The sequence below is a fragment of the Stegodyphus dumicola genome, chromosome 9 (genome assembly GCF_044657685.1).
Source record: "Stegodyphus dumicola isolate Sdum_Otavi_A_Nest chromosome 9, ASM4465768v1".
Lineage (NCBI taxonomy): Eukaryota > Metazoa > Arthropoda > Arachnida > Araneae > Eresidae > Stegodyphus > Stegodyphus dumicola.
In genome coordinates this window covers 141,754,364-141,780,510 of record NC_140776.1, presented here as the reverse complement: position 1 = coordinate 141,780,510, position 26,147 = coordinate 141,754,364, and the positions used below count along the sequence as shown (strand labels likewise).

At 33.4% G+C, this 26,147-nt stretch overlaps 2 protein-coding genes across 3 annotated transcripts in view; one reads left to right on the top strand and one right to left on the bottom strand.

Annotated features, from left to right (window-relative positions):
* Window positions 1–6,850, bottom strand: part of LOC118188885 (transmembrane protein 184C) — a 46,523-nt gene extending 39,673 nt beyond the window's left edge. The window contains exon 1 of the mRNA XM_035359404.2: window positions 6,228–6,850. Within this exon, the coding sequence (XP_035215295.2) occupies window positions 6,228–6,481 (254 nt within the window). The 5' untranslated portion in view covers window positions 6,482–6,850. The remainder of the gene's footprint in view (window positions 1–6,227) is intronic.
* Window positions 6,851–7,045: 195 nt separating this feature from the next.
* spartin overlaps window positions 7,046–26,147 on the top strand; it is a 32,430-nt gene continuing 13,328 nt past the window's right edge. The window contains exons 1-3 of one of the 2 annotated variants that reach the window (XM_035359406.2): window positions 7,046–7,179; window positions 9,863–10,643; window positions 22,765–22,944. In XM_035359406.2, coding sequence (XP_035215297.1) covers window positions 9,869–10,643; window positions 22,765–22,944 — 955 coding nt within the window. In that variant the 5' untranslated portion in view covers window positions 7,046–7,179; window positions 9,863–9,868. Of the gene's footprint in view, window positions 7,294–9,862; window positions 10,644–22,764; window positions 22,945–26,147 lie in introns of both variants that reach the window. The other variant, XM_035359405.2, reaches the window with a different exon arrangement.

Below are 26,147 nucleotides of genomic sequence, written 5' to 3'. Positions count from 1 at the left end.
CAGATGAGTTGACAAGACCAGTGAATGCTTTAAGACAGAATAGTGGTGAAACAAAACCGACCCTAAAGTGCTGGAATTGCGGTGTTGAAGGCCACCTACGAAGGAACTGCAGAACTCCCCAGAGCACGGAAAATAAGGCATACGATTTAAACAGACAATTAAATGCCACGGGAAGGAAAAGGACTGACAAGAAACCAAAGTGCTGGAACTGTGGAGCTGAAGGCCACGTACGAAAGAATTGCAGAACACCCCAGGGTACGAAAATTGAGACAATTTCTGAGCAACGACGCAGGAAACAAATTAATGACCATATCAAGGAACGGAGGTTGCCAGATAATGAAAAACCCTGTTTTAAAGCGCTTAAGATCTCTATAGTGAGTGGCAACAATAACGGACTGTCCATCAATGGGAATATCGATGGAGTTCCTTGCAATATGATCATTGACACAGGAGCTAATGTTACCATCATTAGGAAAGATTTAGCTGAACAGTTTAAAGATAAACTTATTTGGACGCCATCCTGTGTTACCCTTCAGACTGCGTCTGGTGACAAGATCGACATAACTGGGAAGTTAAACGTAAACATCACGTTTGGAAGTGCCGCCTACCATCACACGGCATATGTGGCGGATATTACAGATCCATGCATACTCGGATTGGACTTTTTAAGGAAATACAATTTTTCCTTAGATTTCAAAAACAATAAGCTGCATTTAGTATCTGATGGCATGACTATCCATCCTCAAAAGGGATCCTCGCCTGGAAATGTCGACGCCTTGTCCGAAAGATCGAGCTCGGGAAGCTGCCGAAATCATACCAGGGTCGAAAAGAAACTCAAGACTACCAGCTATTCTCCATCCCAGAAGCTCTTCGGTCGAGACCTTCGTCTGCCTTGTGACCGCCTGTTTAGTCGCCCTACGGATGCGCCTTCATCGCCTGAGGAACACATCCAAGATGCCCAGGCCCGGTTTGAGGGGATGCACCGTTCTGCACGAAAGCGAGTCAACTTGGCGATGGAGAAAATGAAGATCAGATGCGACACAAGAGCTACTAGACAGAGATCCAACAAAGGAGACAAGGTGTGGTTGTGGAACCCAATTCAACGAAAAGGACTGAGTCCTAAATTACAGTCACCTTCGGATGGTCCATATACAGTGCTGAACACGAATGACGTCGTGGTTCGGATCCGTGAGTCTTCGAACTCTTACGACAGGTTAGCTTATTACTATGGCCATAGTACGTAATGTAAATAATTGTAAATAGTATCAGACCATGGTCCTTTTTGTTTTTAAATGTATATTTGATTTGCATTTAGTATTTGATTTGTATTTAGTATTTGATTTGCGTTTAGTATTTGTTTTGTATTTAGTATTTGATAGCATTTGATTTGTTTAAGTTAGTTATTGCATTTATTGTTTATATTGTTTGATATTGTAATGTAATGTTTATGCCTCAGTTGCATTTATGTCACAGTTGTAAGTTTAGCTTCCTGTCCAGGGATTGTACTGCCCGGGACGTGCAGTCCTTGGGAAGGGGGCAGTGTTACGAATTTGGTATTTAAAAAGCTAATGTTAGTTCAATTATAAATTAAATGGTTTTATTTCTCGCGCAGTGCAGCGCGTGACGAATATTAAAAGAAAGCTAAGCCGGAAAAATTAAAAATACAAGAGTGCATGCGTTAAATAAATAAATATCTCTTTTTGATTTCGAGAAAGTACTGGAAAATTCTAGCGCGTGATTTTAAAATCTTATAAAAGGAGGAAAATATCTCAGTTTGTAGTAGTTGCTTAGTTTGTTGTTGTTTAGAAAACTACTGTTGTTGATTGTAGCGAATTCGCGGATTAGCGTTCTTTAGCTGTTTTGAATTACGTTCTATTGGACATTTGAGTAGTTAAAAGAAAACTACTGTGAGATATTGTAATACTGCATGATAATTTGAGAAAATTTAAGCATTTTTGTTGTGATAATAATAAATTTTTGTTCATTTTTCATCGGACTTGTGCATTCATTTAGTAACGAATCCGTACGCACGCAACAATATTCTGAATCTTGTACAGGTAACCAGCAAAGCACAGTCATGGCTTGTTTCTAGCCTGAAGGCAGTGACAGCGTGCTGTCTTGGAAATAAGGAATCCCTTCAAGAGTCTCTTTCTAAGTTTTTTTACTAATAAGTTCTGATAATTTTGTCTGACAGCTTCTATTCAAAGTATTTTTTATTATTCTATTTATTGAATAGTATGGCATCTCCTTTTGAGTACTGTCCCTTTCTTTGCAAGATCAGCCATCTCATTTCCATACATCTCACAATGTGAAGGCATTCATTGCAGTACATTATGCTTTTTCCAGTAGTAACTCAAAATTCACTTTAAGTCTACGAAAGTCTAGATAATGCAGAGATGAAACTACTTGGATTGCTGAGATGGAATCAGACAGTATAACAATATTCGCAAAGTCTTCCACTCTTGCCAATGGTTGTTGACTGGTCAATCTAATAGCTTCAACTTCACACTGTCAAACTTGGATTACTGAACGGCATGGTATTTGGGCCTTAAGTTAATATAGAACGCAAACATTTCTGAAAACACCCCAGTGATTGCATTTTCTACCAGGTCCATTCGAGATCTGTCAGTATACACATGTAGCCATTCAGATCCAGTCCAGTCCATATATATATTGCCAAATTGTCGCTAGTAGATGCGACGTTACCGGCTCCTAATGATTTGCCGTGATGGCACGTGGCAGTTGGAGGTAGATGTGTATGTGTGATTATGGCAAAGCCTTGAGGGCTATCTGCCTAAGGGAAGGGATGCCTTCGTGGAGGGCTTTCTAAGGGAAACTGGCTTGTATACACGTTTCACATGGGGAAAACCACGAAAATGCCCATGCAGCCAGCCTGTTCGTGGGATTCGTTGAAGGTAGATAACAGGTGGTAAAGGAGGAACTGAGTCAAGGGGAAGAGGAGATGACTATGCGTCACAAGGATGGAAAAACCAGACAATAAGACCACGAGAGACAATACGGAGTGCAGAGAGATAATTAATTCATAATGAATAAGTGCTGATAAGTAGGGTGGAAAAGCGTATATAAACATGATACAAAACTGAAATAAAATACATTAACAAAATATATTCATAAGTAATACAATAAAATGAAAATAAAAAGCTAGATTAAATATAAGAGAAAATTTCTTGAATAATATAAAATAAATACTAAAAAAAACTATATTACAGTATATACACAAAGTGAGCTACGTCGGGAAATTAGAGTCACAGAGGTGGGCCGCACAGGGTTTTAAATCTCCGTCTTCTTGCAGAATGATATAGTTGAAAACTTGAACATTATTCATAAATGGACACATAGTAGCTTTTTTGAAGAAGTTATCGTTTAGCTTATGAATGAAATCCTTGATATAATCAATTCTTAAGTCTTTATGCAGAGTAGCAGTGGAGACAAAATTGTGTGCATTCGTAATTAATCTTAAAAACTTGTTCTGAACAATTTGTAATTTATTGAGGTCTTTTTACTTGCCAGTAGCCCAGGTAGGGCATGCATAACACAGTAAAGGACGAATGATGGCTGTATAAATATGGCATTTTCTCTTGAGATAAAGACTAGAAAACTTGCCTAAAAGTGGCATAAGTTGCTTCATATTTCCAAAAGATTTGATATTATTTATATGATCAGTTCATTTAAGTCTATTATTAATAGTAATACCCAAGTACTTGGCTTTCTTAACCATGGGAATATCAGTGTCTAAGAGTTTTAATCTGGCGTTGATAATTTGCCTAGAAGGTTTATTTCTGCTAATGATCAGAAGATGTGATTTCTCAGCATTAATAGCAATTCGCCATTTGACACACCAATGCTCTACATAACGTATAATTTCCTGAAGCTTTTGAATCGCTTTATTAGAGCTCAGAGACTTTATGACAAGAGCCGTATTGTCAGTGTAGCATCCTAAAAAGTTGTTTATGCCATTATGAATGTTAGGAAAGTCTGAGACATAGAAGAGGCAGAGAATTGAGCATAAAATTGACTTTTGAGCAACGCTGGCTCTAATTCTTCTTTCATTAGAAGTATCTTTTCTAATTGACACACAGAACTTTCTACTTTTGATGATGGAATAGGTAAGTTGTGCCATCTCTCTGGAGAAGTTGCTGTTCAGCTTAAAGATAAGCCCTTCATGCCATACGTGGTCGAATGCTTTTGCCATGTCTAGCATAAGTAAGGCGACTTTCTGATTATTGTGTAGGGCTGATCCAATAAATTCAGCAAGACGTACCAGTTCCTTAGTAGTGGATAAGGTTTTTCTAAATCCAAACTGCTCAGGAGGGAGCCTGTTAATATATTTTTTCATTCTATTCAGGATAATCCATTCAAAGATCTTTCCAAGTCTGGGCAGTATGCTGATAGCCCTCAGGTGTAGCCATACCTTTGCCAGGTTTAGGTACTAGAATAATTTTAATCTTCCATTGAATGGGAAAATAGGATTTATCCAGACAGGTGTTAATAATGCTGGTATATTTGGTGATAGTATTAATAGGTAGATGCTTGATAGTGATATTTGTGATTTCATCATAGCCAGGGGCTTTTTTTATTTATAAACTGTTTAATAATATCAGTAACTTCCTTAGGAGTAGCAAAATCACTTTTATATCTTGCAGAAGGGCCATTAAGGTAGTCTTAGATGCAGTATTTAATGCTGTAGGCGAAAGTTTGATCGCATGGGAAATCATTTGGTACTAATTGATTCTTCTAAATGGTCAGCTATAAGCATAGCTTTTTCTTTATCTGTAATGGCAATAGTAGAACCTCGTTTAATTGGTTTATTGCATACAGGTGTTTCTTAGTCTCTTGGCAAAATTTCAGAAGGCATTTCCTGACTCATTAAAACTTTGAATTTTGTCATGCCATCTTTCGTTCCTATAATTTTCTATATATTTCTTAATAATGCGGTTGATTTTATTGAGTTGACATTGAATATGTGGGTCCCAGGTGAGATTCCACCTTTTCCTCAGTCTATTTTGGTCTTTGATTTGTTCCCTGATGTACTGGGGGAGAATCTAGGGATTTTGATCAGCTGGGACCTTCTGTGTCGCATGATTATATGCCCTTTTGATTCTAGAAGTTAGTTATCAATTGTGATTTCAATACCTTGCATAGTTTTCACACTTTTGATGTTAGGAGAGTTGTCTAGGAGAAAATTATGAAAGTTATTCCAGTCAGTTCTATTGATAAATTTATCACCTGAGATTTTACTTCTGCCTAGAGTTACAATGACAAGAATATGGTCTCAAGTGAGGCCAATTTTAGTATCAAAATAAATGGGAATGGAGGTAGCAGAGATTAAAATATCAAGAATGTCACCTCTTCTAACATTATTAGGAAGATATGTATAATTGGTAGATGCGTAAAAATTCACCGGATGATTACAGATAAAATTTTGTACCGTGATACAATGCCATTCAGGCTGAGGATATCTGGTATTCATAGTTTCAAAAAAGACAGCCTATAAAACTGAATCAGGAACATTTTTCTTCCACACCACTTGAATAAAATCAGTTCTACCCTTCACAAAGGGAATTAAGGGATTAACTGCATGAGGTAAAATCTCGTGGCTATATTCAGTATAAATATATAAATATGCTTAAAACTTGGAATGTAAAATACATTCAAGTTTTATGAGGACACTGATCCTACACATAAACTGTAAATGTTCCCTTCTGGTTTTTATACAACTGTCCTGAAGTTATTAAAACTCCCTATATTCTCCAGACTTAAATCCTATCGAATGGGTATGGTTAAATTGGAGAAAAGGAACTATATTTCTTCCAAAGCTACATTTAAAAAAAATTCTTAAGGAGGAAAGTACAGAATAGAACATTCTTACACAAATAAATTAGTTGAATCTTCACCACAGTGCATAAAAAATATAATTTTGACTAAAGAATGTCCACCAAACTATGGAATCTCCTGCTATTTTCATGTTTTTTTATAAAATACAAAACATTTGTTCAAAGCGTCATTTTATTTACGTGAATTCATTTATTTCACTAATATTTAGAGATATTTAGAAATAAAACTGAAATTCACTCGTCTGAAAACAAATATGAACTATTGTATAAATATTACATAACTTTTAAAAACAGAAATACAAGTCATACACAAACATTATTAAGCAAACAACTTTACATTACTGTAAATTTAAAGACCATTAATATACCCACCTAATAATGTATCTTTGCAAGTATGGTTTATTATAATGAACTAAATGTTGAGTTATCTCCCAAAATGTTATCGGGAGAGCCATGAGTACAAAAACACCACCAGTAAACCATGCTTGCATATGAGGTGATGTCCCGTTCTGCTGGAATTTTACAGTGCATAATGGAAGCACAATTAAAATTATTAATCCATATACAATCATAACTACCGGGCGAATCCACATCCGCCATCGCACAAAAAGCCAACTGGAACACATATTTATTACTCAATAGTTATAAACTTTCATCAATTTTCTATCTAACTGATATAAGTTCGTATCAAATTACTAGAAAAGAAAATACGCATTATTCTCGCCTATGACGAATTAATATGATCAATTTAGATGCTCTCAAAACTATTCAAATACCAATTAAAAACCAGGCCCTTCTAATCAAGAATAATTACAAGTATAATATAATAACAGAATGCATAATTTTAATATGAAATAATGAACGTCGAATGCATAAATGTGACACTATAACAAAGTAATAAGAGGTTCTGCTCTTGATCCAGTAGATAAGTTTGAGAATTTATTTGTTTACGATAGTGCAGAATGCATGGAAGTTGTCGTCCTACGAGTTGAGATATTGAAGAAATTAAATCCAAATAAAGAATATTTCGTTTGTTATATATTTTATTATAAGTTTTTAATATAAATATATTTTGTTCGAATTTTTGAAAAATAATTTGATTTAAAAAATTCATGTTAGAAGAATTTTAAAAAAATCAACAACTGTAAATTTTAATATTTAAATTTACTCAGATTGGCAACAGTTGACGCGTTTTTCTTTAAAAAAAAAGTTGAAGTGTGACTACCGTAATAACACCGTAGAAGTAGCTGGAAATTGATTTCTTGTCATATATTATGCCTGATTTTTCCTGGTTCCTGTTTTCGTAAAAGACGCATTTAGTAAAGTGAGTATAGATTCAAACTGAATTTCTCGTTATGATAAAACTTTAAATTGTTTGATGATGCCTTACTGTGTTGTTTTATATGCCAGTCAAATATTTAGATGGTATTATAAAAAGGTAAATTTTATATATTTTTTTGGTTATGAATAATGTACATCGAAATTGGTTTGTTAGCATAAAATTATCACTCCTCAGATCTAAAATAATAAATACTGATAAATTTACCATAAAGTCGTATACAATACATTTTATTAATTTTATGTTGAAATATATGTCAACTAAAATCAATAATTTCCAAAGTCTCAGACATTTGAAAACAATATTTTAAATTTTGTTTTAATTGCTAAGATAATTGGTTAAATTCTTTCTCTTATGTTATATTTCTTTCAGAATGTTAGATTTGTTGTTACCAAAATATTTGTTTATTGATGAATTTAACTGGAAATTTTGTTACGGTTTGATTTTGCTAATTATAAAGCACTTTATTGCTAAGTTCCTTTCTTATTCTGCCAATTCTTTATGTGTACAAATATCGGAACTGATGTATGACCCCCATGTCATGAGACCACTTTTTTAAACTAGCCTCTTTGATTTTTTTTTTTTTTTTTTTTTTTTTTGGCATAAAAGACTTTTTTAAATGTAAAATTTAAGAAGCTCTCTATTACTAAAGTGATTGAATTTTTTAGTTTATGACAGAATGCTAGGGTTGTCTACCTAATGTGAAAGATACATTTGTAGAGAACTTTCTAAGTTTGTAAGTTTGAATACAATTAGAAATGAAAGCCAACTGCCTCATATCTATTTTATACAAGATGAAAATAACACTATGCAAAAGAATAGAGAACTGAGTGCAAAATTATAAGATCGGTATGAATGATCAGTGAATTTTGAGGTAAATGAATAAAATATTTAAAAATTGCGCACTTTTCCATTCTGCCAGCGCAAATCTCGTCAAGCAACATACAGTATACACATTAAAAATGTTAACAAACGTTAGTTCTAAGAAATTTTTATTTTGAAGGCATAAACATTTTAATATCGTTTAAAATTTTGTAAAAAGGCAATAAATAAAGACACTAAATTTGTAAAAATACATTAATTTAAGAATTTACTATGCTTTCATGGTTCAACATCCTAATTCGCATATACGTATAACATGACTCCAAGTGATCTCATATCACATAAACTATGCTACAAAAATCTAATTCTCTTAGCAATTATCTACATTATTTTCAAGTTAAATCTTCATTTGGAATACAAGTTTAAATGCAAGAATTATTTCAATTCGTACGAATAGCTTACTCAGAAATTATGTAAAACCTCAGTGCTTTACTTCGCTAGTGCATTCTCATTAGAATGGATGAATTTAACCCTTGATTTTGCCATTTCTTTATGGGTGAGCGGTGTGATTGCACTCTAATTGACTTAATTATCGTGAATGGTCTTAGGGCATAAAATTTAACTATCTTGTAAAAATTCTATGTAATTGTATGCCAGTATTGAAAGAAACAATCAGTCTAATAAGAAATGGCTGCGGCTTGTTTTGAAAATGAGGCGTAAAAGGTTACCAGCGTAGATATTCCGTTTGGCATCAGATGTACCATTGTTGGCGACTTTATTATCGTTTTTGCTGGCAAAACAGAAAAGTACCAAAATTGTTTGAAGAGATCTTAATGTGTCAGGTATTTTGCTATTTGTTAAAGAGACCACTGCATGAGCCTTTGGTGAAATTTAAAATTTGCGCATAGCAGATAAAATTGTCGCTAATCGAAGGGGCACCTACTAGAGCCTAGATTCTACACTAGAGCCGCCAATTTTGATGACTGAGTATAGTGACTTCTTTAACAAAGGAGAACACTGTAAAATTGCCTATTTTGAAGTTGAAGTATTTTTCAAGTGTTCATCTGTTCTTAAATTGTATACTTATACTTTCTGATGCTGTTAAGCAGAAATCTTATTAGCTATTACATAATTCTGATTATCTGAATCTCCCGCTTTCAATGTATGGTAAAACTACTGCATTTTTGTCATTTTTTATTCATGACAATAGTCAATCCTTGCCTATATATGCTATGCTTATAACTGAATGCATATGGATTTACACACTTCATATTCATTTATTATTTGCTGAACATCATCTACTGGCTGTAAAAGTGTAAATATTGCCTATGCTATTTTTTTCGAATTTTCCTTTTTTTTTTATACAAAATGCTTCTTTTTTGTAATTATTCATGAGTGGAACAACAACTTAGTAAAGTTAGCAAACAAGCAATTTTTGCCAGTTTATGAAGTTGCCAACAAGTTGGGGACTTTTTTGTGAAGCTACAGAAGGTTATAAAGTATTACCAAAAATTCTTTTACAAAAGTGTAATTTTGTATTCTTGTTTAACCCTCTGAGTGTTATGGCCGGCTTTTTCCGGTCATCAGAAGTTTTGCTACTTGGCATATATTAGCTTATTATTAAAGATATTTTAATTTCTTACTTTCTTTAATGTAAATAATCATCTTAGTGAGTGTAAGTTTATGAAAATACAGACTAAAATAAGTACTTATACAAATTCAATTAATAAATGCTGTTTAAATACAGGTCTTCATGACAGGATCTAAAATCCTGTGCCGCTCAGAGGGTTAATAAAATAATTATATTAAATTGTATTAAAAGCATTTAATAATATTTATGTTTCAGGTTTTAATGGCGTTGGATATATCTGCCAACAACACATCAGGAGAAGCTTTAGAACAGTTAGAAATAATTAGAGTTAACCATGACGAAGCATACCTTTATGTATCACAAGGCCTTTCTTATCAAGAACAAAAGCAAATTGATCTTGCAAAAGACATGTATAACAAAGGACTTGAAAAAATAGATAAAGCTCTAAATGTTCGATGTGATCGGCCTTATTGCATTGGTCCAAAATGGGATAATGCACTTAAGTTGCAACAAAAAATGCGAAAAACTTCTCAGATGATCAAAAGCCAACTTCAAGAGCTAACAAAAACAAACTATTGTGTCAGTCCACCATACACACCACCTGAACCCTTTGAAATGCCTCCTAGTTATGATGAAGCTTGTGAACATGAGTTGCTTCCTGATGATCCTTTAGCTAGCAGGAAAATTTCAGAAACAAGACGTTCTTCTTACCCTCTTACTTCTGAAATGAAACAGCCACCAGCCACCAATGGTAGTCAGAGGAAGAGTACTGAAGTTGTTGAACTTTTTTCTATACCTAATGATGTTCAGCTGTTTTTTGTGTCATATGATGGATCAGTTACAGCTAGTTCATCTCAGACAGCATTGACTATTTATCAGTTTGTTGACCATGATGCTATTTCAAATGGTGACACCAGTCGACCTCCTGCTTGGCTTCAGATTGGAGGTTGGACTTATCCTTTGGTACCTGGACAGTCACCTGCTTTTGAAAGTGGATATGGTGCCTTAATCTTTCCAAATATTGGTGCTGGACGAGGTATGTGTTCTGTATTTATTATTATTATTATTTTTTAGTATACAGTAGAATCCCTCTTAGTGATAGCAAAGAAGCCACATGCTGATTTCAGATAAGAGATTTTTCAGGATAATTGAATATGTATTTCTAGAACATCTTCCTCATGTTTTGTGATGCCATTTGTAGGAATAGCATGCAAAGTCCTTCAGTAGTGCTTTTGATCTATCAGCCACAATTAAATAAGAAATTTAAAAATCATGCAAATTATTGAAAATTAAAACACATAACATGATTTTATGTTTCAGAAAAATGAAATTAAACATTTTTAAATTACTGTATTCGTTATTATGCAAAAGGTAAATATATTAGTATGATGGCATATAATTTAAAATGTCTGCCTGCTTACAAGATTGTCGCTGTAATGAAATAAGATCATGTATGGACCTAAATGAACATCAGAAAGACTCTCAGAAACTGAGAGTCTTTAATTTAATAACTTCCTTCCATGTAATTTTCTTATTTTATGTTCTTTCTTCATCCCTTTTTCTTTATCATTGTTCTCTTTTCCTAGTATGTATCTAATAATTTCATTGTCACTTTGAGAGAGTGTGGTGGGAATAGAATTGTCATACATCCATCCAAGCATGCATCTTTTCTTCTCTAACACTGATCTCCTAATATGTAGGTAAATCTAAGATGTCTGACACAGGCATCATAACATCATCGATGTTAAAAATCAAGAGAATCTTTGTTACTGAACTGTTCATATACAAACATGACCATAAACTGCAATTTACACCAACACAGATGTTATATTCTTGTAAATATGGCATCTTTAAAAATGAATTTATTTCTGAAAATCGGGAACACTATTTTCCAATTTTCATTACTAATTCCCCAAATTGTGGACAATTTCAAGTCAAAGGAAATCACCAGACTCGCCTCATCCAGAAAATGTCTGTCAAGTTAAATCGAATTTTTAGCTGATCTTTATATATATATATTGAAAGGATCATATACTCAGAATTCATCCTTCAAAGCCAGACTGTCAACGAACAGTTCCTTTTAGAGGTGTTGAAATGGCCATGCAGCAGTTTGGCTTGAAAACATCAGGCCTTGTGGAATTCCAGCACTTTTCCTGCTTCGTTACAGTGCTCCCGCACACATGGCTCTCAGTGTTCATTGGTTTTTGGCCTCAACACAGACAACTGCCCATGGGCCCTATTTGCCAGATTTGGCTCCCACAGACTTTTTGAAAAGGGACTTGAAAGGCAAATGTTTTGTTGTTGTCAACAAAGTCAAACACAACATCACAATGAGACCAAATCAGGTATCAAAGAGACTAAATTTGCAATGTCCTTCCAGCAGTAGAATAAACAATTGGCCAAGTGCATTAGTACCAATGGAGAGTACTTTGAAAGTGATTAAAATTGTATTCAAAAATTTAAAAAAAACTCATGAAATTCCTGTTATTTTTGGATCCCCTGGTATGTATATGGATATATATGCAAGATATATGGGGTGAATATTTAATATACCGGGTGATCAAAAAGTCAGTATAAATTTGAAAACTTAATAAATCACGGAATAATGTAGATAGAGAGGTAAAAATTGACACACATACTTAGAATGACATGGGGTTTTATTAGAAAAGCAATAATTAGCGTAACAAATGAAGATAAAGCAAAGATGATGTTCTTTACAGGAAATGCTCAATATGTTCACCATCATTTCTCAACAATAGCTGTAGTCGATGAATAATGTTGTGAACAGCACTGTAAAGCATGTCCGGAGTTATGGTGAGGCATTGGGGTCGGATGTTGTCTTTCAGCATCCCTAGGGATGTTGGTTGATCACGATACACTTGCAACTTCAGGTAACCCCAAAGCCAATAATCGCACGGACTGAGGTCTGGGGACTTAGGAGGCCAAGCATGATGAAAGTGGCGGCTGAGCACACGATCATCACCAAATGACGCGTGCAAGAGATCTTTCACGCGTCTAGCAATATGGGGTGGAGTGCCATCCTGTATAAAAATCGTACGTTCCAGCAGGTGTTTATCAGCCAGGCTGGGGACGATACCATTCTGTAACATATCGGCGTACCTCTCACCCGTCACGGTAGCAGTTACAAAACCAGAATCACACATTTCCTCGAAGGAAAAAGGCCCGATAACAGTAGATGTGGTACATCCAACCCATACCGAAACATTTTTTTTTATTCTAATAAAACCCCATGTCATTCTAAGTATGTGTGTCACTTTTTACCTCTCTGTCTACATTATTCCGTGATTTATCATGTTTTCAAATTTATACTGACTTTTTGATCACCTGGTATATGTATATTTATTTACAGATCTCCCTTTTTTCCTACCAATTTTACCTCTTGAAAATCAAGGAGAAAAATATGTAGTGTTTACTGTATCTGAAAAAGCAGCTTTAATGATAAATAAAAAAAGCACATGACAAGACATACTAATATTATTATATAAGGTATTTCAAAGAACTTGTTAATTTCAATAATATTTTTAATTGCATAAAATACTTTCTATTTGTGCACACATTTTACATTGTTCCCATAAATCACAGATTTCTAAATCAGATGCTGAAAAGAACTAGGGGGTAAAGTATGCAAAGAGAAGAAAAATGTTACTAAATATGGTACATAACATATAGACAAATTGCGTATTGTCATAACATTCTGAAAAGTTACTCAGATTTGTTATTAAAAATTTATGTTGAGGAGGAGAAATTTCAATTCATGATCAAAAAATAGATTTTTAAATGATACTTATAGGCCAGAAGATTATATTTAGTGCTGTTTGAATTAATAATAGCTGATTTGTTATTAATATAAGCCCAGGAATGGCACCAGATCTGGTGTAGCTACACCAGGTGGCAGAATTTAGTGAAGGTAAAATTTTTGGAATTTAAATAAGCATCAAACAATAAAATTAAGGGATAGCAAAATCTTTACAATTTAGGATGCAAAATTTAGGGGTTGCAAAATTAGAATTTAGCGAGGCACTTGGCAACAGAATTTAGGCCTCTGCGCCGGACCGCAAAATATCTAGTGTCAATCCTGAATAAGCCTTAAATATCTGTATGAAATTATTTATCCAGGGTTAAAAAAATGTGCAGAAAATAGGCATATGTATTTTGTCACCTTGCTATATAAGGAAGATAAAATTTAATGGACTGACATGTATTTAGCCGCCAGTCTCATGTTACATCACCAACAGTGTAAAGCTAACTAAGCTTTATGATAATAGTTGGGAGTTTAAAGGTTTTCAGATAGAAACAAAAATTGAAATTTTCCAAGTAATGGAATTTGTAGAGAAATATGGAGAAGGGTAATACTTTAAGGTGGTAACGGAAGTTTTGCATTGAGATTCTGATGCTCGGGTCTTCCTTCAACTAATGGATAGAGAAATCTGTAATATGGTTCTAAATCCAGTAAATGTTGCTATAATTAGTGAAGAAAGTGACAGAGAGGTTGTTGAGAATGAAAAAAAAAATGTCACTAGATAATTTAGTTGGAATTCTCGACACTGCAATTACAGAACTTGAGCAATGGGACTTAACAAGAAATTATGACTATCTATAGAACTAAAGAGAAAATATTAGTCCTAGAAAATGAAGCAGCTTAAACATGTTGAAAGAAATAAAGCAAACAAACAAATACTGAGTTACTAATTCAGAAGTCAAACAACAAATATGAGCATTATATTTTCAAATTTTCACAAGACTAGTTTCGATGGTTTTACCGAACCACCATCGAAACTAGTCCTGTGAAAATTTGAAAATATAACGCTGATTTTTGTTGTTTGACTTCTGAATTAGTATTTGCTCGGCATGTTATTGTGCCTTAATTACCGAAATCTCTTTTTTTTTCTTTTTTGGTAAATTTGGATTCCCTTAACACTTTCAGGACGGGCGTCCCATATACGCATTCCCTAAGAACATCTCTTATAACTGGGCGTCCCAGCCACGCATTGCTAGAGGTTGCATTCAGAGGACGTGTGATGCGTATGCGCATTTTAAGCTGGAACGTTTTTCTGAAAGCCACTAGATGGCATCCTATGTCCATTACTTTTGAAATGAACACAGTTTTCAGTTCCTGACCTTGAGTTTGATATATTCTGCTTGACTTTGGTATTTTACTCATCAGCTTTTGCGAGGGTGGAGGGAAAACGTAAACAGAGGTGAGCTCTTTAAATCGCTGCATGCTAAAGAAAACATTTGTGTGTCTGATTTATATCCAATTCCTTTTTTTATTCTATTTTTTCCTTTACTATATATGTTCTTTTAGGGTTAGTATGTGGAGTACTGTTACGTTTTGCATTGCCCTTCAGATATATTTCCATTTCTGCTCTTTTTATTTCGGTAAGCCTCACTTCCAGTCTATTATAGTGAAAAGGCGCTATTTACCATAGGAAGAATACCCTCGTATGGTCAATGAACCATTTATTAACGCAGATGAGAGTGATGATTCATTTTCTAAAGAGTTAGAAAGTGATACTTTTTCTAAGAGTTAGAAAGTGATACTTCTCCGTACATTGTGATTTACCACAGTCTTCATTTTAAATTTTGTTACTTCTTACTGTAAATAGTCTTTGTGTTATTTTATTAATTTAAAACTTTATTGATGGATTTTATCAATTAAAACTGTGGAATAATTTGAATAGTGCTTCTGAAAATTATTTTACAAGACAAGCAATTTTTTAAGTATATTTTCATGTAAAATACAGAAAAAAAGGTTATTAAGTGCTAATTTTAACATATATAAGAGCTCAAGTAATAATCTAAAAGAATTCAAAAAATTATGATGCTAGAGGCGAAACTTTTGTTTTCTGATCTTTTTTTTATAAAATTAGGTTTAGCTATGCAAAACCTCCGTCCTGTACGGTGACTGCCTTCGATTCCCTTCCGTCCCGCACGAGCGTCTTAAACAAAGATGACCATCGCAAAAAGGTTAATGGCATAAATGCTTCATTATTTCATAAATCACTATATCAATTTTCTAATTTCTATGTGTTATCTTACTAGATTAAACTGATGATCTAATATTTTGAAGAATCTGGAATTGCTGAAGTACCCGTGAGTCTGAATCTCAGACTTTGTTTACATGATGATTTGCATTAGGTCTGCAAGACTTAATTTTGTGGTAAAAGTATATTTTAGGGTACCCCTTGGTGATTTTTGGCAGTACATGGATACCGAGTTTGTGCAATTCTTTGGCTTATTATTATTAGCTTGCATAACGGCGATTTTTGTCGCCGCTACACAAAGCTAAAAACAAGACAAAGATTGCACAAACTCGGTATCCATGTACACATCAACCTATTTTCACTTAAAAAAAATCCCCGAATTGCACAAAAATGGCATTGCGCACTCCCTTCACTTTGTCCATGTACACATCGATATATTTTCACTTAAAAGGTCAAAGGAGCACCCAATTCTACAATACAGGCAAACAAAAAATACATCATCTCAATAAACTACATTTTAAGCCAAACAATAAAATAAAATAAAAAAGGAAAAACGTGTTATACATTTAAGCACTACAAAAAGCAAATATCCACTTACCCTATTTAGAAGTTCCTTTGTCTTTAGTCTGTGGCACACAAAATTCCTTAACAGCATCTAAAAACTTCCTAAAATTATCTGAACTTGAATCCGTATATCCGCGTCACCACATCCAAACCTTTCTTCCTACAAATCCATCTAAACGGTTTTTACGCTCGACTGGAAGCATATCCTTCCTACATACAAGACACTTATAATGGCTATTAAGTAAACCTTCATTTACATACCAGTCAATTAACGCTCTTTTCTCCTTTTGTTCCAAATCGTACAGAAACTTCAAATTAATCTTACTACATTCAGCCATTCTACCGTCTAATAATAAAACAACATACACCTCAAAAGCGATTACAAAACATCCCATGATTCAAAATTTCCCAGAATCATGCCCCCAATTTTGTCACAATAGGGTTTCCATAACATTCAACTACTCAGGCTACCATAAATGAAACAACAACTTCGCCATAACACAAGGGGTACCTTAAAGTCTACTCTAACCAATTTTGTTTTGTTTGAAATAATCAATAATAAATATTCTTTATGAAATAAATTCTTATTTTGTTATATTCTGGTCAGAAGACCAGAATAGAACATCAGAAAATTTTGCAAATTTGGCATAATCTCTTTTCATGAAGCTTTTCATATCATTTGGGTCGCAAAAAATCCAGGTAGATTTTATGGCAACATTAGCTAAGAACACAGCTAGTGTGAGCAATAATGCATCGAAATTGCATCTTAAATCATTAAGTATTGTATAAACCCCATCATAAGAATATATTGTGTTTTTTAATATTAGTTACAGCTGTATGTATTCATTATCTAAACTTCAGTTTAGATTATCAAGGTCTGGATTTTGATGCATCCTTTTATTTTTTTTTTTTTTCATATTTTGAGTATTTTCCTCTTTTAAAGCATTTTTGGGCTTTTTAGGCCATTTTAGAGCATTTGGGATTATATTCTAGTTATCAAACTGAAAAATAAAGTTACCCTTGAAATAACAGTGTCTCAGTGCCTGTTAACTCATTTTTACTAGGCAGGCATGTCCTGGCCACATAAAGATGATTAGGTAATCTGTATGACTGTTGCTGAGTATGGAGAAAATGACAAATGGAATTACTTGATTTTGTAAACTGTGCAAAACAAAGTTGCAGCAGAAATATATATATATATATTAATATTACCATTATGCAACAGAATGGAGTGAGATAAGCATGAACGACCACCTAAACTTGTGAAGAAAAAAGCCAAGCATCTCAGTGTTTGCTTGTGCAAAGTTCTTTAATATTATTATCAAAGAAACTGTTTTATAAAGAATTACATGAAGCTTTTATGTCTGTAAACATTCCTTTAGAAAAACTGAATAATACTACATTTTGCCACTTATTAGAAAAATATGCAAGGCCAAATGATACTTGACGAATCTATTGTGCAAAAAAAAAAAAAAAAAAAAAAAAAAATATGTAGGTGATTGTTTCTTACACACTGAAGAAAATTAGAAAACTATTAAAGGGGAAAAAATAATTAGTTTCAATTGATAAAATGAATGATGATGCTGCCCATTATGTGTGCAATATGTTAAATAGGTATTCATTATCCAGATTTAGCTGGCAAGATATTTTTACTTAATGATGAACTGAAAATAGTAAACCACTCTGCAGTTTGCCAATTGTTTGAAAAAAAAAAAAAACCCACTGAACATTTTATGGCCAAGTGGTGTACAATGTAATGGCATGTTACTATAAGTCATACTGTGCCATACTTGGTTAAAGTAAGAAAATCAGTAAAGGGATTTTATCTCATGATAGTGCATGTGAATTGTCTTGCCCATGCATTGCATCATCTTGCTGAAGAAATCCATGCATATTACGCTGATATTAACAAGCTTGTATCTGATATAAAGAAAATGTTCTTAAAATACTATATCGTATACAGTGTTTTAAAACCCAAGCTCCTAAGCTGTGTCGTTGAAGCCTGTTATAACACATTGAGGGAACATGGCTCTTTGCATGCATGCACTATAGTGAAAATTTTCAAACTGTAAAGTTAACTGGGAATACCCGTGATGTGGATAATGATGATGATGATGCTTTATTTTATTGATGCAATAAATAACATTGATGAATTAGGCAATGTTTTAAAAACATTATGAATTACATTTATGAAGAAGTATTGGAAATCGTTTTAAAGCACAAAATATAGATATTGACGTTGTTGAATTATTCCTACTATTTCAAAATCTGAAACAAAATAAAAAGCATAAAATGTATGCATATAACCTACATGTTGAATGATCAATTCTAAAGCTTATTAAACACTACAAAATGTATATAATACATAATTAGTATAGTAGAAAAGCATGAAAAGAGTACACAAATTATAAACTTTGCAAATAAAATGTCTCATGTGTAGAAAACAGTATTGCATTACTAAATTATCACTTATGGTATATTTCACAACAATTCAAACAATATTCTGGTTTGTCTGGGCAGTCATGATACTCATATGTGGTGTCCATGCATTTGTGTCCGTTCCTTTTATGGTGTCCCTGCATTCGCTTCGATTAGAACAGGGTTTCATTTTTGTCATATATTTCTTTTGCCAGCTGCAAATTCTCTTTTCTCAGCAGTATGTATGAGATTCCTTTGAAGTCTGCTTTTCTTCCTTCGTTGATGGCAAAAGAGATTTTATAACGTTTAATCAGTAGTCATAAAGTGACATTTTACTTCTAGAATATTTATTTTAGAGGGCATGTGAATAGATTGCAGTTACTTCAATAACATGAAAGAACAAGTTTTTATACCAGCATAGTGTTTTCCTCTCCAAGAGGTAATATGAAACATTTGCTATTGCCTCCGTAATCCGGGCTCGTCGGGACTTCGACAATTCTGGATTAGGGGTTTTTCTGGATTGTAGATCAATTTAAATCTGATAAGACGGCATGCAGAAATTATACAATTAAAAATATGAAACCGAAATTTACGAAATAAAGAGCAATTATGATCTAAAGGGTATCAAAATTTACAAAAAAAAAAAAAAAAAAAAAAAAAAGCTTAATATTTATTTGTTTTCTTTATTAAACATTTCTTTCAATGTAAGTTGTTTCATTTTTTGTGCTAAACGCACGTGCGTAAACATTAAACGCGCATGCGTAAAGCATACAAAAAAAAAGTTTGTGGCTTTGAGGTCCGGATTATAGATCATTCTGGATAATGAAGTCCAGATTACAGACTTTGTACTGTAGTTGATTATTAGCAAAGGCTTCTGCTTTATTTCATTTCTTTTATTTTAAATCTGTGCTATTTCTTTTTTGTACTCCATTGAAATGTAACACACATCACATTTATCATTCCATTTTCTGATTCCATTTCTCCCTGACAGTATCTTTCTACAGTATTGCCTTTTCATAATTTAGTAACCAGTCTACATCATTTATGCTCTCATAATCAGAAAGGTCAGTTTTTTCTAATGGTTTTAATATTTCAGCATTAATCAGTTTTATTTGCTTTCTATTTCTTGGGTTTTGAAAGTCCTGTCATACTTGTATGTGCCATTTTTAAAAATGCACATATAAAAATTCAAGCACAAAAGCAACAGGTGGTAAAAATAAAATAATAATGCTTTCTGAATTGCCAAAACAACCTCTTCATTTAACTATCAGTGCTACACTAAAAATAAGAATACAATTATGATAGTCGACCGATGTCTCAGAGTGTCACTGGCATGCAAAATATCTCCATGCTAACATGCCAGCCTGCTGGTGGCAGTGAATGTGTTAACATATACCAAAATTCATTTTTACAAACATTTTCTGGTGTCACAGTTTAGCAATTTTAGCTAATTATGTGTCAAACACATTGTACCGTACAGTATAATGCCTAAATAAGAGCTGGGTTAGTAACTCTTCCAATAATAAGCCATATCCCTCTGCTTTATGTACCACCATTTCACTGGTCCCTAATAAGAATTCTATATTCTGAGTATGAGCACCAGTCTTAGGATCTGCAAAGTTATATTTGCAGTTAACCATTAAGTGGCAGAAACCAGTTTTCTTCAGTTCTTTGGATTTATAATTGTTCTAGTAGTCCCACCACCCTGATTGGTATGGGGTTAGTGAAGCCGGCTGTCACATCATTGGAGCCAAGTTAAAATCCTGATTGTGATGTGCATGTTTGTTAGTTTAATAATGTCCGTTTGTTATGGGGGTGCTTAACACTTTACCGACCAATCGCGTATTAATCAGCTTTTGATCGCCAATGCCGACCGATCAATAGCCAATTAATAGGCTTTTTTCGCCAACGCCTACTGACCGATAGCCTGCTAATCGCTTTTTTCTCAGGGTTACCTAAAAATAGCCTATCAATCGGTCCACGTGGCGATAAACAATTGTCATTTGCTATATCATCTGCATTTTATTAGTAGTATTGAGGTACATTGCTCACTTTAAATCCATTATTGTGAATTGAGTTATTTCGTAAACTCCCATATTTTCACACCATTTTTTAAAAATTTACCATTCAATATGAGCGAAAAAAAATGGGTACTTTTCCGTTTTGATGGCGCAAGTGATAAAGTTGCTGAAAATGGTACAACGGATGTCAAACGGAATATCATTGCTGGTGACCTTTTACGTCTCATTTTCCAAGTGAGTCGCAGCCATTTTTTTATCAGATTAATTGTTTCTTTCAGTACTGGTATAAAATTGCATAGAATTTTTACCAGATAGTTTAGTTTTATGCCCTACGGCCATTCGTGGTAATTAAGCCAATTAGGATGCAATCACACCATTCATCCGAAGGCAAAAATACAGAAAAGGCAAAGTAAATTCTTAAATTCATCAATTCTAATGCGAATGCACTAGCGAAGTAAAGCACTGCGGTTTTACATAATTTCTGAGTAGGCTATTCGTACGAATAAAAATGATTCTTGCATTTAAACTTCTATTCCATATTAAGATTTAACTTGAAATTAATGTAGAATGAACTAATAACTGAATAACTTGAAATTAGTGAGAGAATTAGATTTTTGTAGCGTAGTTTACGTGAGATGAGATCACTTGGAGTCACCTGATATGAACCGGCGAATCAGGATGCTGTACCATGAAAACATAGTAAATTCTTAAATTAATTTCGTTTTACAAATTTTTTGTCTTTATTTATTGCTTTTTTACAAAATTTTAATCGATATTAAAATGTTTATACCTTCAAAATAAAAAATCCTCAGAATTAACATTTGTTAACATGTTTTATGTGTATACTGTGTGTTGTCGCCAATAAAGTCTGCTTGGCGAGATTTGCAGCGGCGAAACGGAAAAGTACCAAAAAATGGTACTGGAGAGTTTTATTTAAACGATTTATCAGATTGTCCTGACGGTTATTCAGGAAGTGATAGTGGTGACGAAAGTGATGGCAGCAAGAATCTGTGGCTCAGCGACCGGTTGGACGTGCGTATGCTGTTGAACCGCTAACGGTCGGTAAAGTGTTAAAATACTATCTAGGTAAAAGTTGTCTTAAGAGGCTTGGTATTACAGGAAGAGGACTGAAAGACCTTCAAATCTGCCTCCTTAGCCATTGTGCATCGAAATGCAGACAAAGCAATGCAGCAAGTCTGGTGAGATTATACCTGTAAAACCACTGAAGTTCTGGTGTCCTGCCCACTCCTTGTTCTGTTGTGAATCACTGATCCTTCATTTGTGTGTTCTTGTATATTGTCTTTAAGGATTCTTGTATTTCTATTGGTACATGAACTGAGGAGTCATTGTATGAAAATATCATCTAAACTCTACTTTTGCAACAATGCATTTTACAAAAGGGGATTCACCAGTCTATAATTTTATTAAAAATCATCAAGTTATCTTATTTTATTGGCTCAATATCTTGTCAGGAATTTTGAGCAGATTTCCCTCATGTAATTATTCCAGTTGAAAACTTGTTTCTCCCATCTTTCACTGCTTTTTATGCTATCATATTAAACTGGATACCTTTGTCTAATAATAAATGAAATGTCTTGACAAATATATTTTAATTCACTATTTGGAGGTCTTTCTTCTTGCAGTTGCTGACATAGCATGTCTAGGTGGTTTCTTTTAATATACAGTTGTTTATTATGGCCATTTTCACAAATTCTTTTGAGGAGAAAATACATTTGTCTCAGGGGAAAAGAAACTATAGCATCTTTGGATCATTCACTGGGGATCTTTCTTTTGTGGGTGGATAATAGTAAATAATCATTTGCATGCTGCTTAAGAGTTTTTTATTTATTAAATTTTCAAAACTTCTGATAGTGCATTAATGAAAAAGAGAATAAGGTTTAAATTCTGTATTCTTTTTTTACTGTTTATATATTTTATTACTTATTAACTGCTTGCCTGATTAGTCCAATTAATCCCGGGTTCGTATATATTGCAGTTAATTATTATCCCAAGAAAACTCGGACGAAGCAGAATTTATCAGTGAGATTTGTTTTATCATGGTTAAAAAAATGTGATGATTTTTTGCAATTTTTTTCAAAAAAAATTTGTAAGAGAAGTGGTTAAATTATTAAACTTTTAACAATTTTAGATTCGGCAGTTGGAGTAATTTTACCTCCATCCGTCGATCCCGTTCAAAGGCGGGAATTTCTTGATCTCCTAAATCGCCTTACTGCTCTGAAGGAAGAATATGATTCTTCAGCAGATGAAACAAAATACTCGGCTCGTAAGGAATCATTTAGTGATACTTTATCAAGAGGTATTGTTACAGGTAAGTGTATATTAACCCTTTAACTGCTTAAGATGTCTTTAAACATTTTCAGAGATCGCTCTAAAAATGCTTAACACGCATATACACGGAAGTGAAATTTCTTGAAAAATGATCTAGACGCGTATACACTAAGGCAAGATTTTCCGATAAATGCTTAAGATGTATTGAGATGCTATGCAAGATCATCCTTCCCCTTGCGTTTCTGCAGGCAGCTGTCATTTGCATAAAGCTCTTAATAGGATGCGAAATCTGTTTGAATGTAGCACTTTGCAGAAGAGCTTTATGAGTGAAACCTTATCAGACAGCAAGTATATATTATTCTGCCAGCTTGTTGAATGAAGATAAGTCATTTTACAACTGTTTGCCTTCTGGGTACTTTATAGTAATGAAAGGCCAATCCACAGTCACTGATTACATCCCCACATCTTTAGTAAAAATAGGAAAACTTCAGAAATGTAATGAAAAATGCATAAGTCATTTGATAATATAATTGACTATTTAATTTTCATATTAAAAATTGGTTACAGTTTTTGATTTGTCAACAACAAGAAAAAGACATATAATTTCAAAATTAACTTTTTGTTTTCCTTTGTAATTTCAAGTGGAATTTTTTATTTTTTTATAAAACTTTTTGAAATGACAACGCTGTTTTCAGCATGCCTGAATTTTGCAATTTGTATGTGTGACTGACTATTTACTATAAACATGAACTTGCATGTAAAAAAACTCTTAAATGTAGAAATTAAAGTATTCTATTCAGGAAATTAAATTAAAACAAGTAAATGAATATCCCAAAATATTTTTGGATATCAGTAGCTTTGTTTAAATAATTTATTAAAATGCAACAAAATTTTATAATCTGCATGCGGAGAAAATTCTTCGCTGTATCTTGGAACTATTTTAGAAAGAAATCTATTAGTATAAGTCTTTTGTTCTTATAAATAATGCAGTATAAGAGAAAGGAAACAATAAGTGCATGGAAGTGTTAGATATTTTGCGCACAAAATATTGCAGTTGAAAAGATATTTTATTATTAGAAAATAAATTATTTCCTCTCCAAATGCCATTGCTGACAGCGATAAATTGAATGAAAGTTTTTCTTTATATTGAGATTTTAATTTATACATTAATTCGTTATTACCTAATAACTATATCTACATAATTATTTTGCAAAGACTTTTAATACAAATGCTAATAAACACCCTCAGCGGTTGAGGGGCTAAGTCGCCGAACACTCTTAGTTTGAGCCGGGTTCTAATCCCCGAGAAGGGGCTGAATGATAACAGTTTTCATGGTTTTTCCTCAAGTTTAACGGGGATATGAGTTAGTTTCCTTTACGAAATCCTTCCTGAAGGCATACTTATGAGATATTTTCTTCCTCCTTTCTGCATGCCTTCGTGGTGTCACTGTAGCACACTCGGTGCATTTTCAAGAGATCCAGGTTCAAGTACTGGCGAGAGCATTTCTCATATTTCATGATCTCAAAAATCCTAATGACTATACAGTGGTGCCCAGACTAAAAGGTGGTGGATGATGACTCTTTACCACCAGGATGTGGCGAATGCGTCCCGTAATCTCTTGTTGCCCTTTAAAAGGGGGATTTTTCTTCTTTTCTGCATGCATTAGTGGTTTCACGGTGGCACACTTTCTGTGTATTCGAGAGGTCCAAGTTCGAGTTCTGGCGAGGGCATTGCTAATTTTTTGTCTCCTGTCTCAAAAATTCTAATGACTCTACAGACTTACTCTTGGAAGGTAGTCTTGTTTATGTTGCCATAATTAAAGAGGAGCTATGAGAAGGATTTTAATTAATGTATGTACTTACTGCTTTCATTAAGAGGAAAAACCAACCCCAAATCATCTTGTGTAATCTTCCATATTTATGCATATTTTTGTTTTTGATATATTTTACTAAGAAAGAAGTTTCTCGTATTAGCAGGATAAAAAGGCATTCAATATTGTATAAAGTAATCCATGTTTTCTCAGTTATTTGGGAAAGACAGACCATTTTACAATGGAGGAAGCAGTAATTAATTGATGGTCATCATATAGATGAGTGTTGAATGACGTCCAAAAATTTTCACAGTGAGCTAAACATAATTAAATTATTAATGATAAACTTTTTCTAACAACAAAGACATATAAGCAAGTAGTTACGTAAACTGCATGATCAAGAATAAAAAATGCAAGTGATGTGACAATTCTAAAACTAAATTTCTGTAAACAAAGAAAATTGGTACAATTCCCATAATGGCCCACCTGTGGACAAGTGGATACAATCACTGGGTACTATTAGTTTAGTCCGAATCGAATTTTGAGAATGACTACATAGCATTTTCACTGTTTTTTCTCATGTACAGCATAAACCAGTTTAAATCCCTGAATTCCTTCATAAAGTCATCTCTTCCTTCAGACAAATATAGCTCACATTCTTTGCCACAATCAGTTACAACTAAAAATTTCTCTGTCATATATTATGCTTGCAAATTATTTGTTCACCTTTGTTATTATGATTGGACCTCAAAAGTGATATATTTTTTTAACTTAACGATTAAAATCCTGTATTAGAAAAATAAAATTTGTAGACATGAATGTGCTTCAAAAAATTGATGGACGAATAAATAATAGAAAAGCAAGTGAGAGTTGCCACTCCTTGAAATGTAAGATCTTTCCATTATCTTCCATGCACACTCAGGAAGAGCTGCTTCTTAGAGCGTTGTCATTCAGCAAAAGCATCAGATCTTTAATTAATTTTTCTCATTTAATCAATTTGCTATTGAAGAAGTCCCATCTATGTTTTCATGGCATTTTACAGGACGTTGGGTAAAACATTAGCAACAGTTTTAAAGGTATTTGCAGAAAATAACTTGGTACGCTAAGGGTTTATAAATAAGGTTTTAGAATTGAAATTGAAAGCAGTTTTATTGATCTTTACTACTCATCCTTTATTTCGTCTGAAAATTAATAATAAAATCAATTTAAACATAATTCTCAATACTAATTCAGAAGTCAAGCAACAAAAATCGGCATTATATTTTCAAAATTTTCACAGGACTAGTTTCTATGGTTTTACCAAACCACCATCCTCAGCTGCAAAACCACAAATGACCGCAAACCAGATAATTCTCAATACTTAAATATTTGTTCTTAGTTGATGAATATCACTAGTCTCTCCATGTATTCACAGTTAATAAAACTTCATGTGT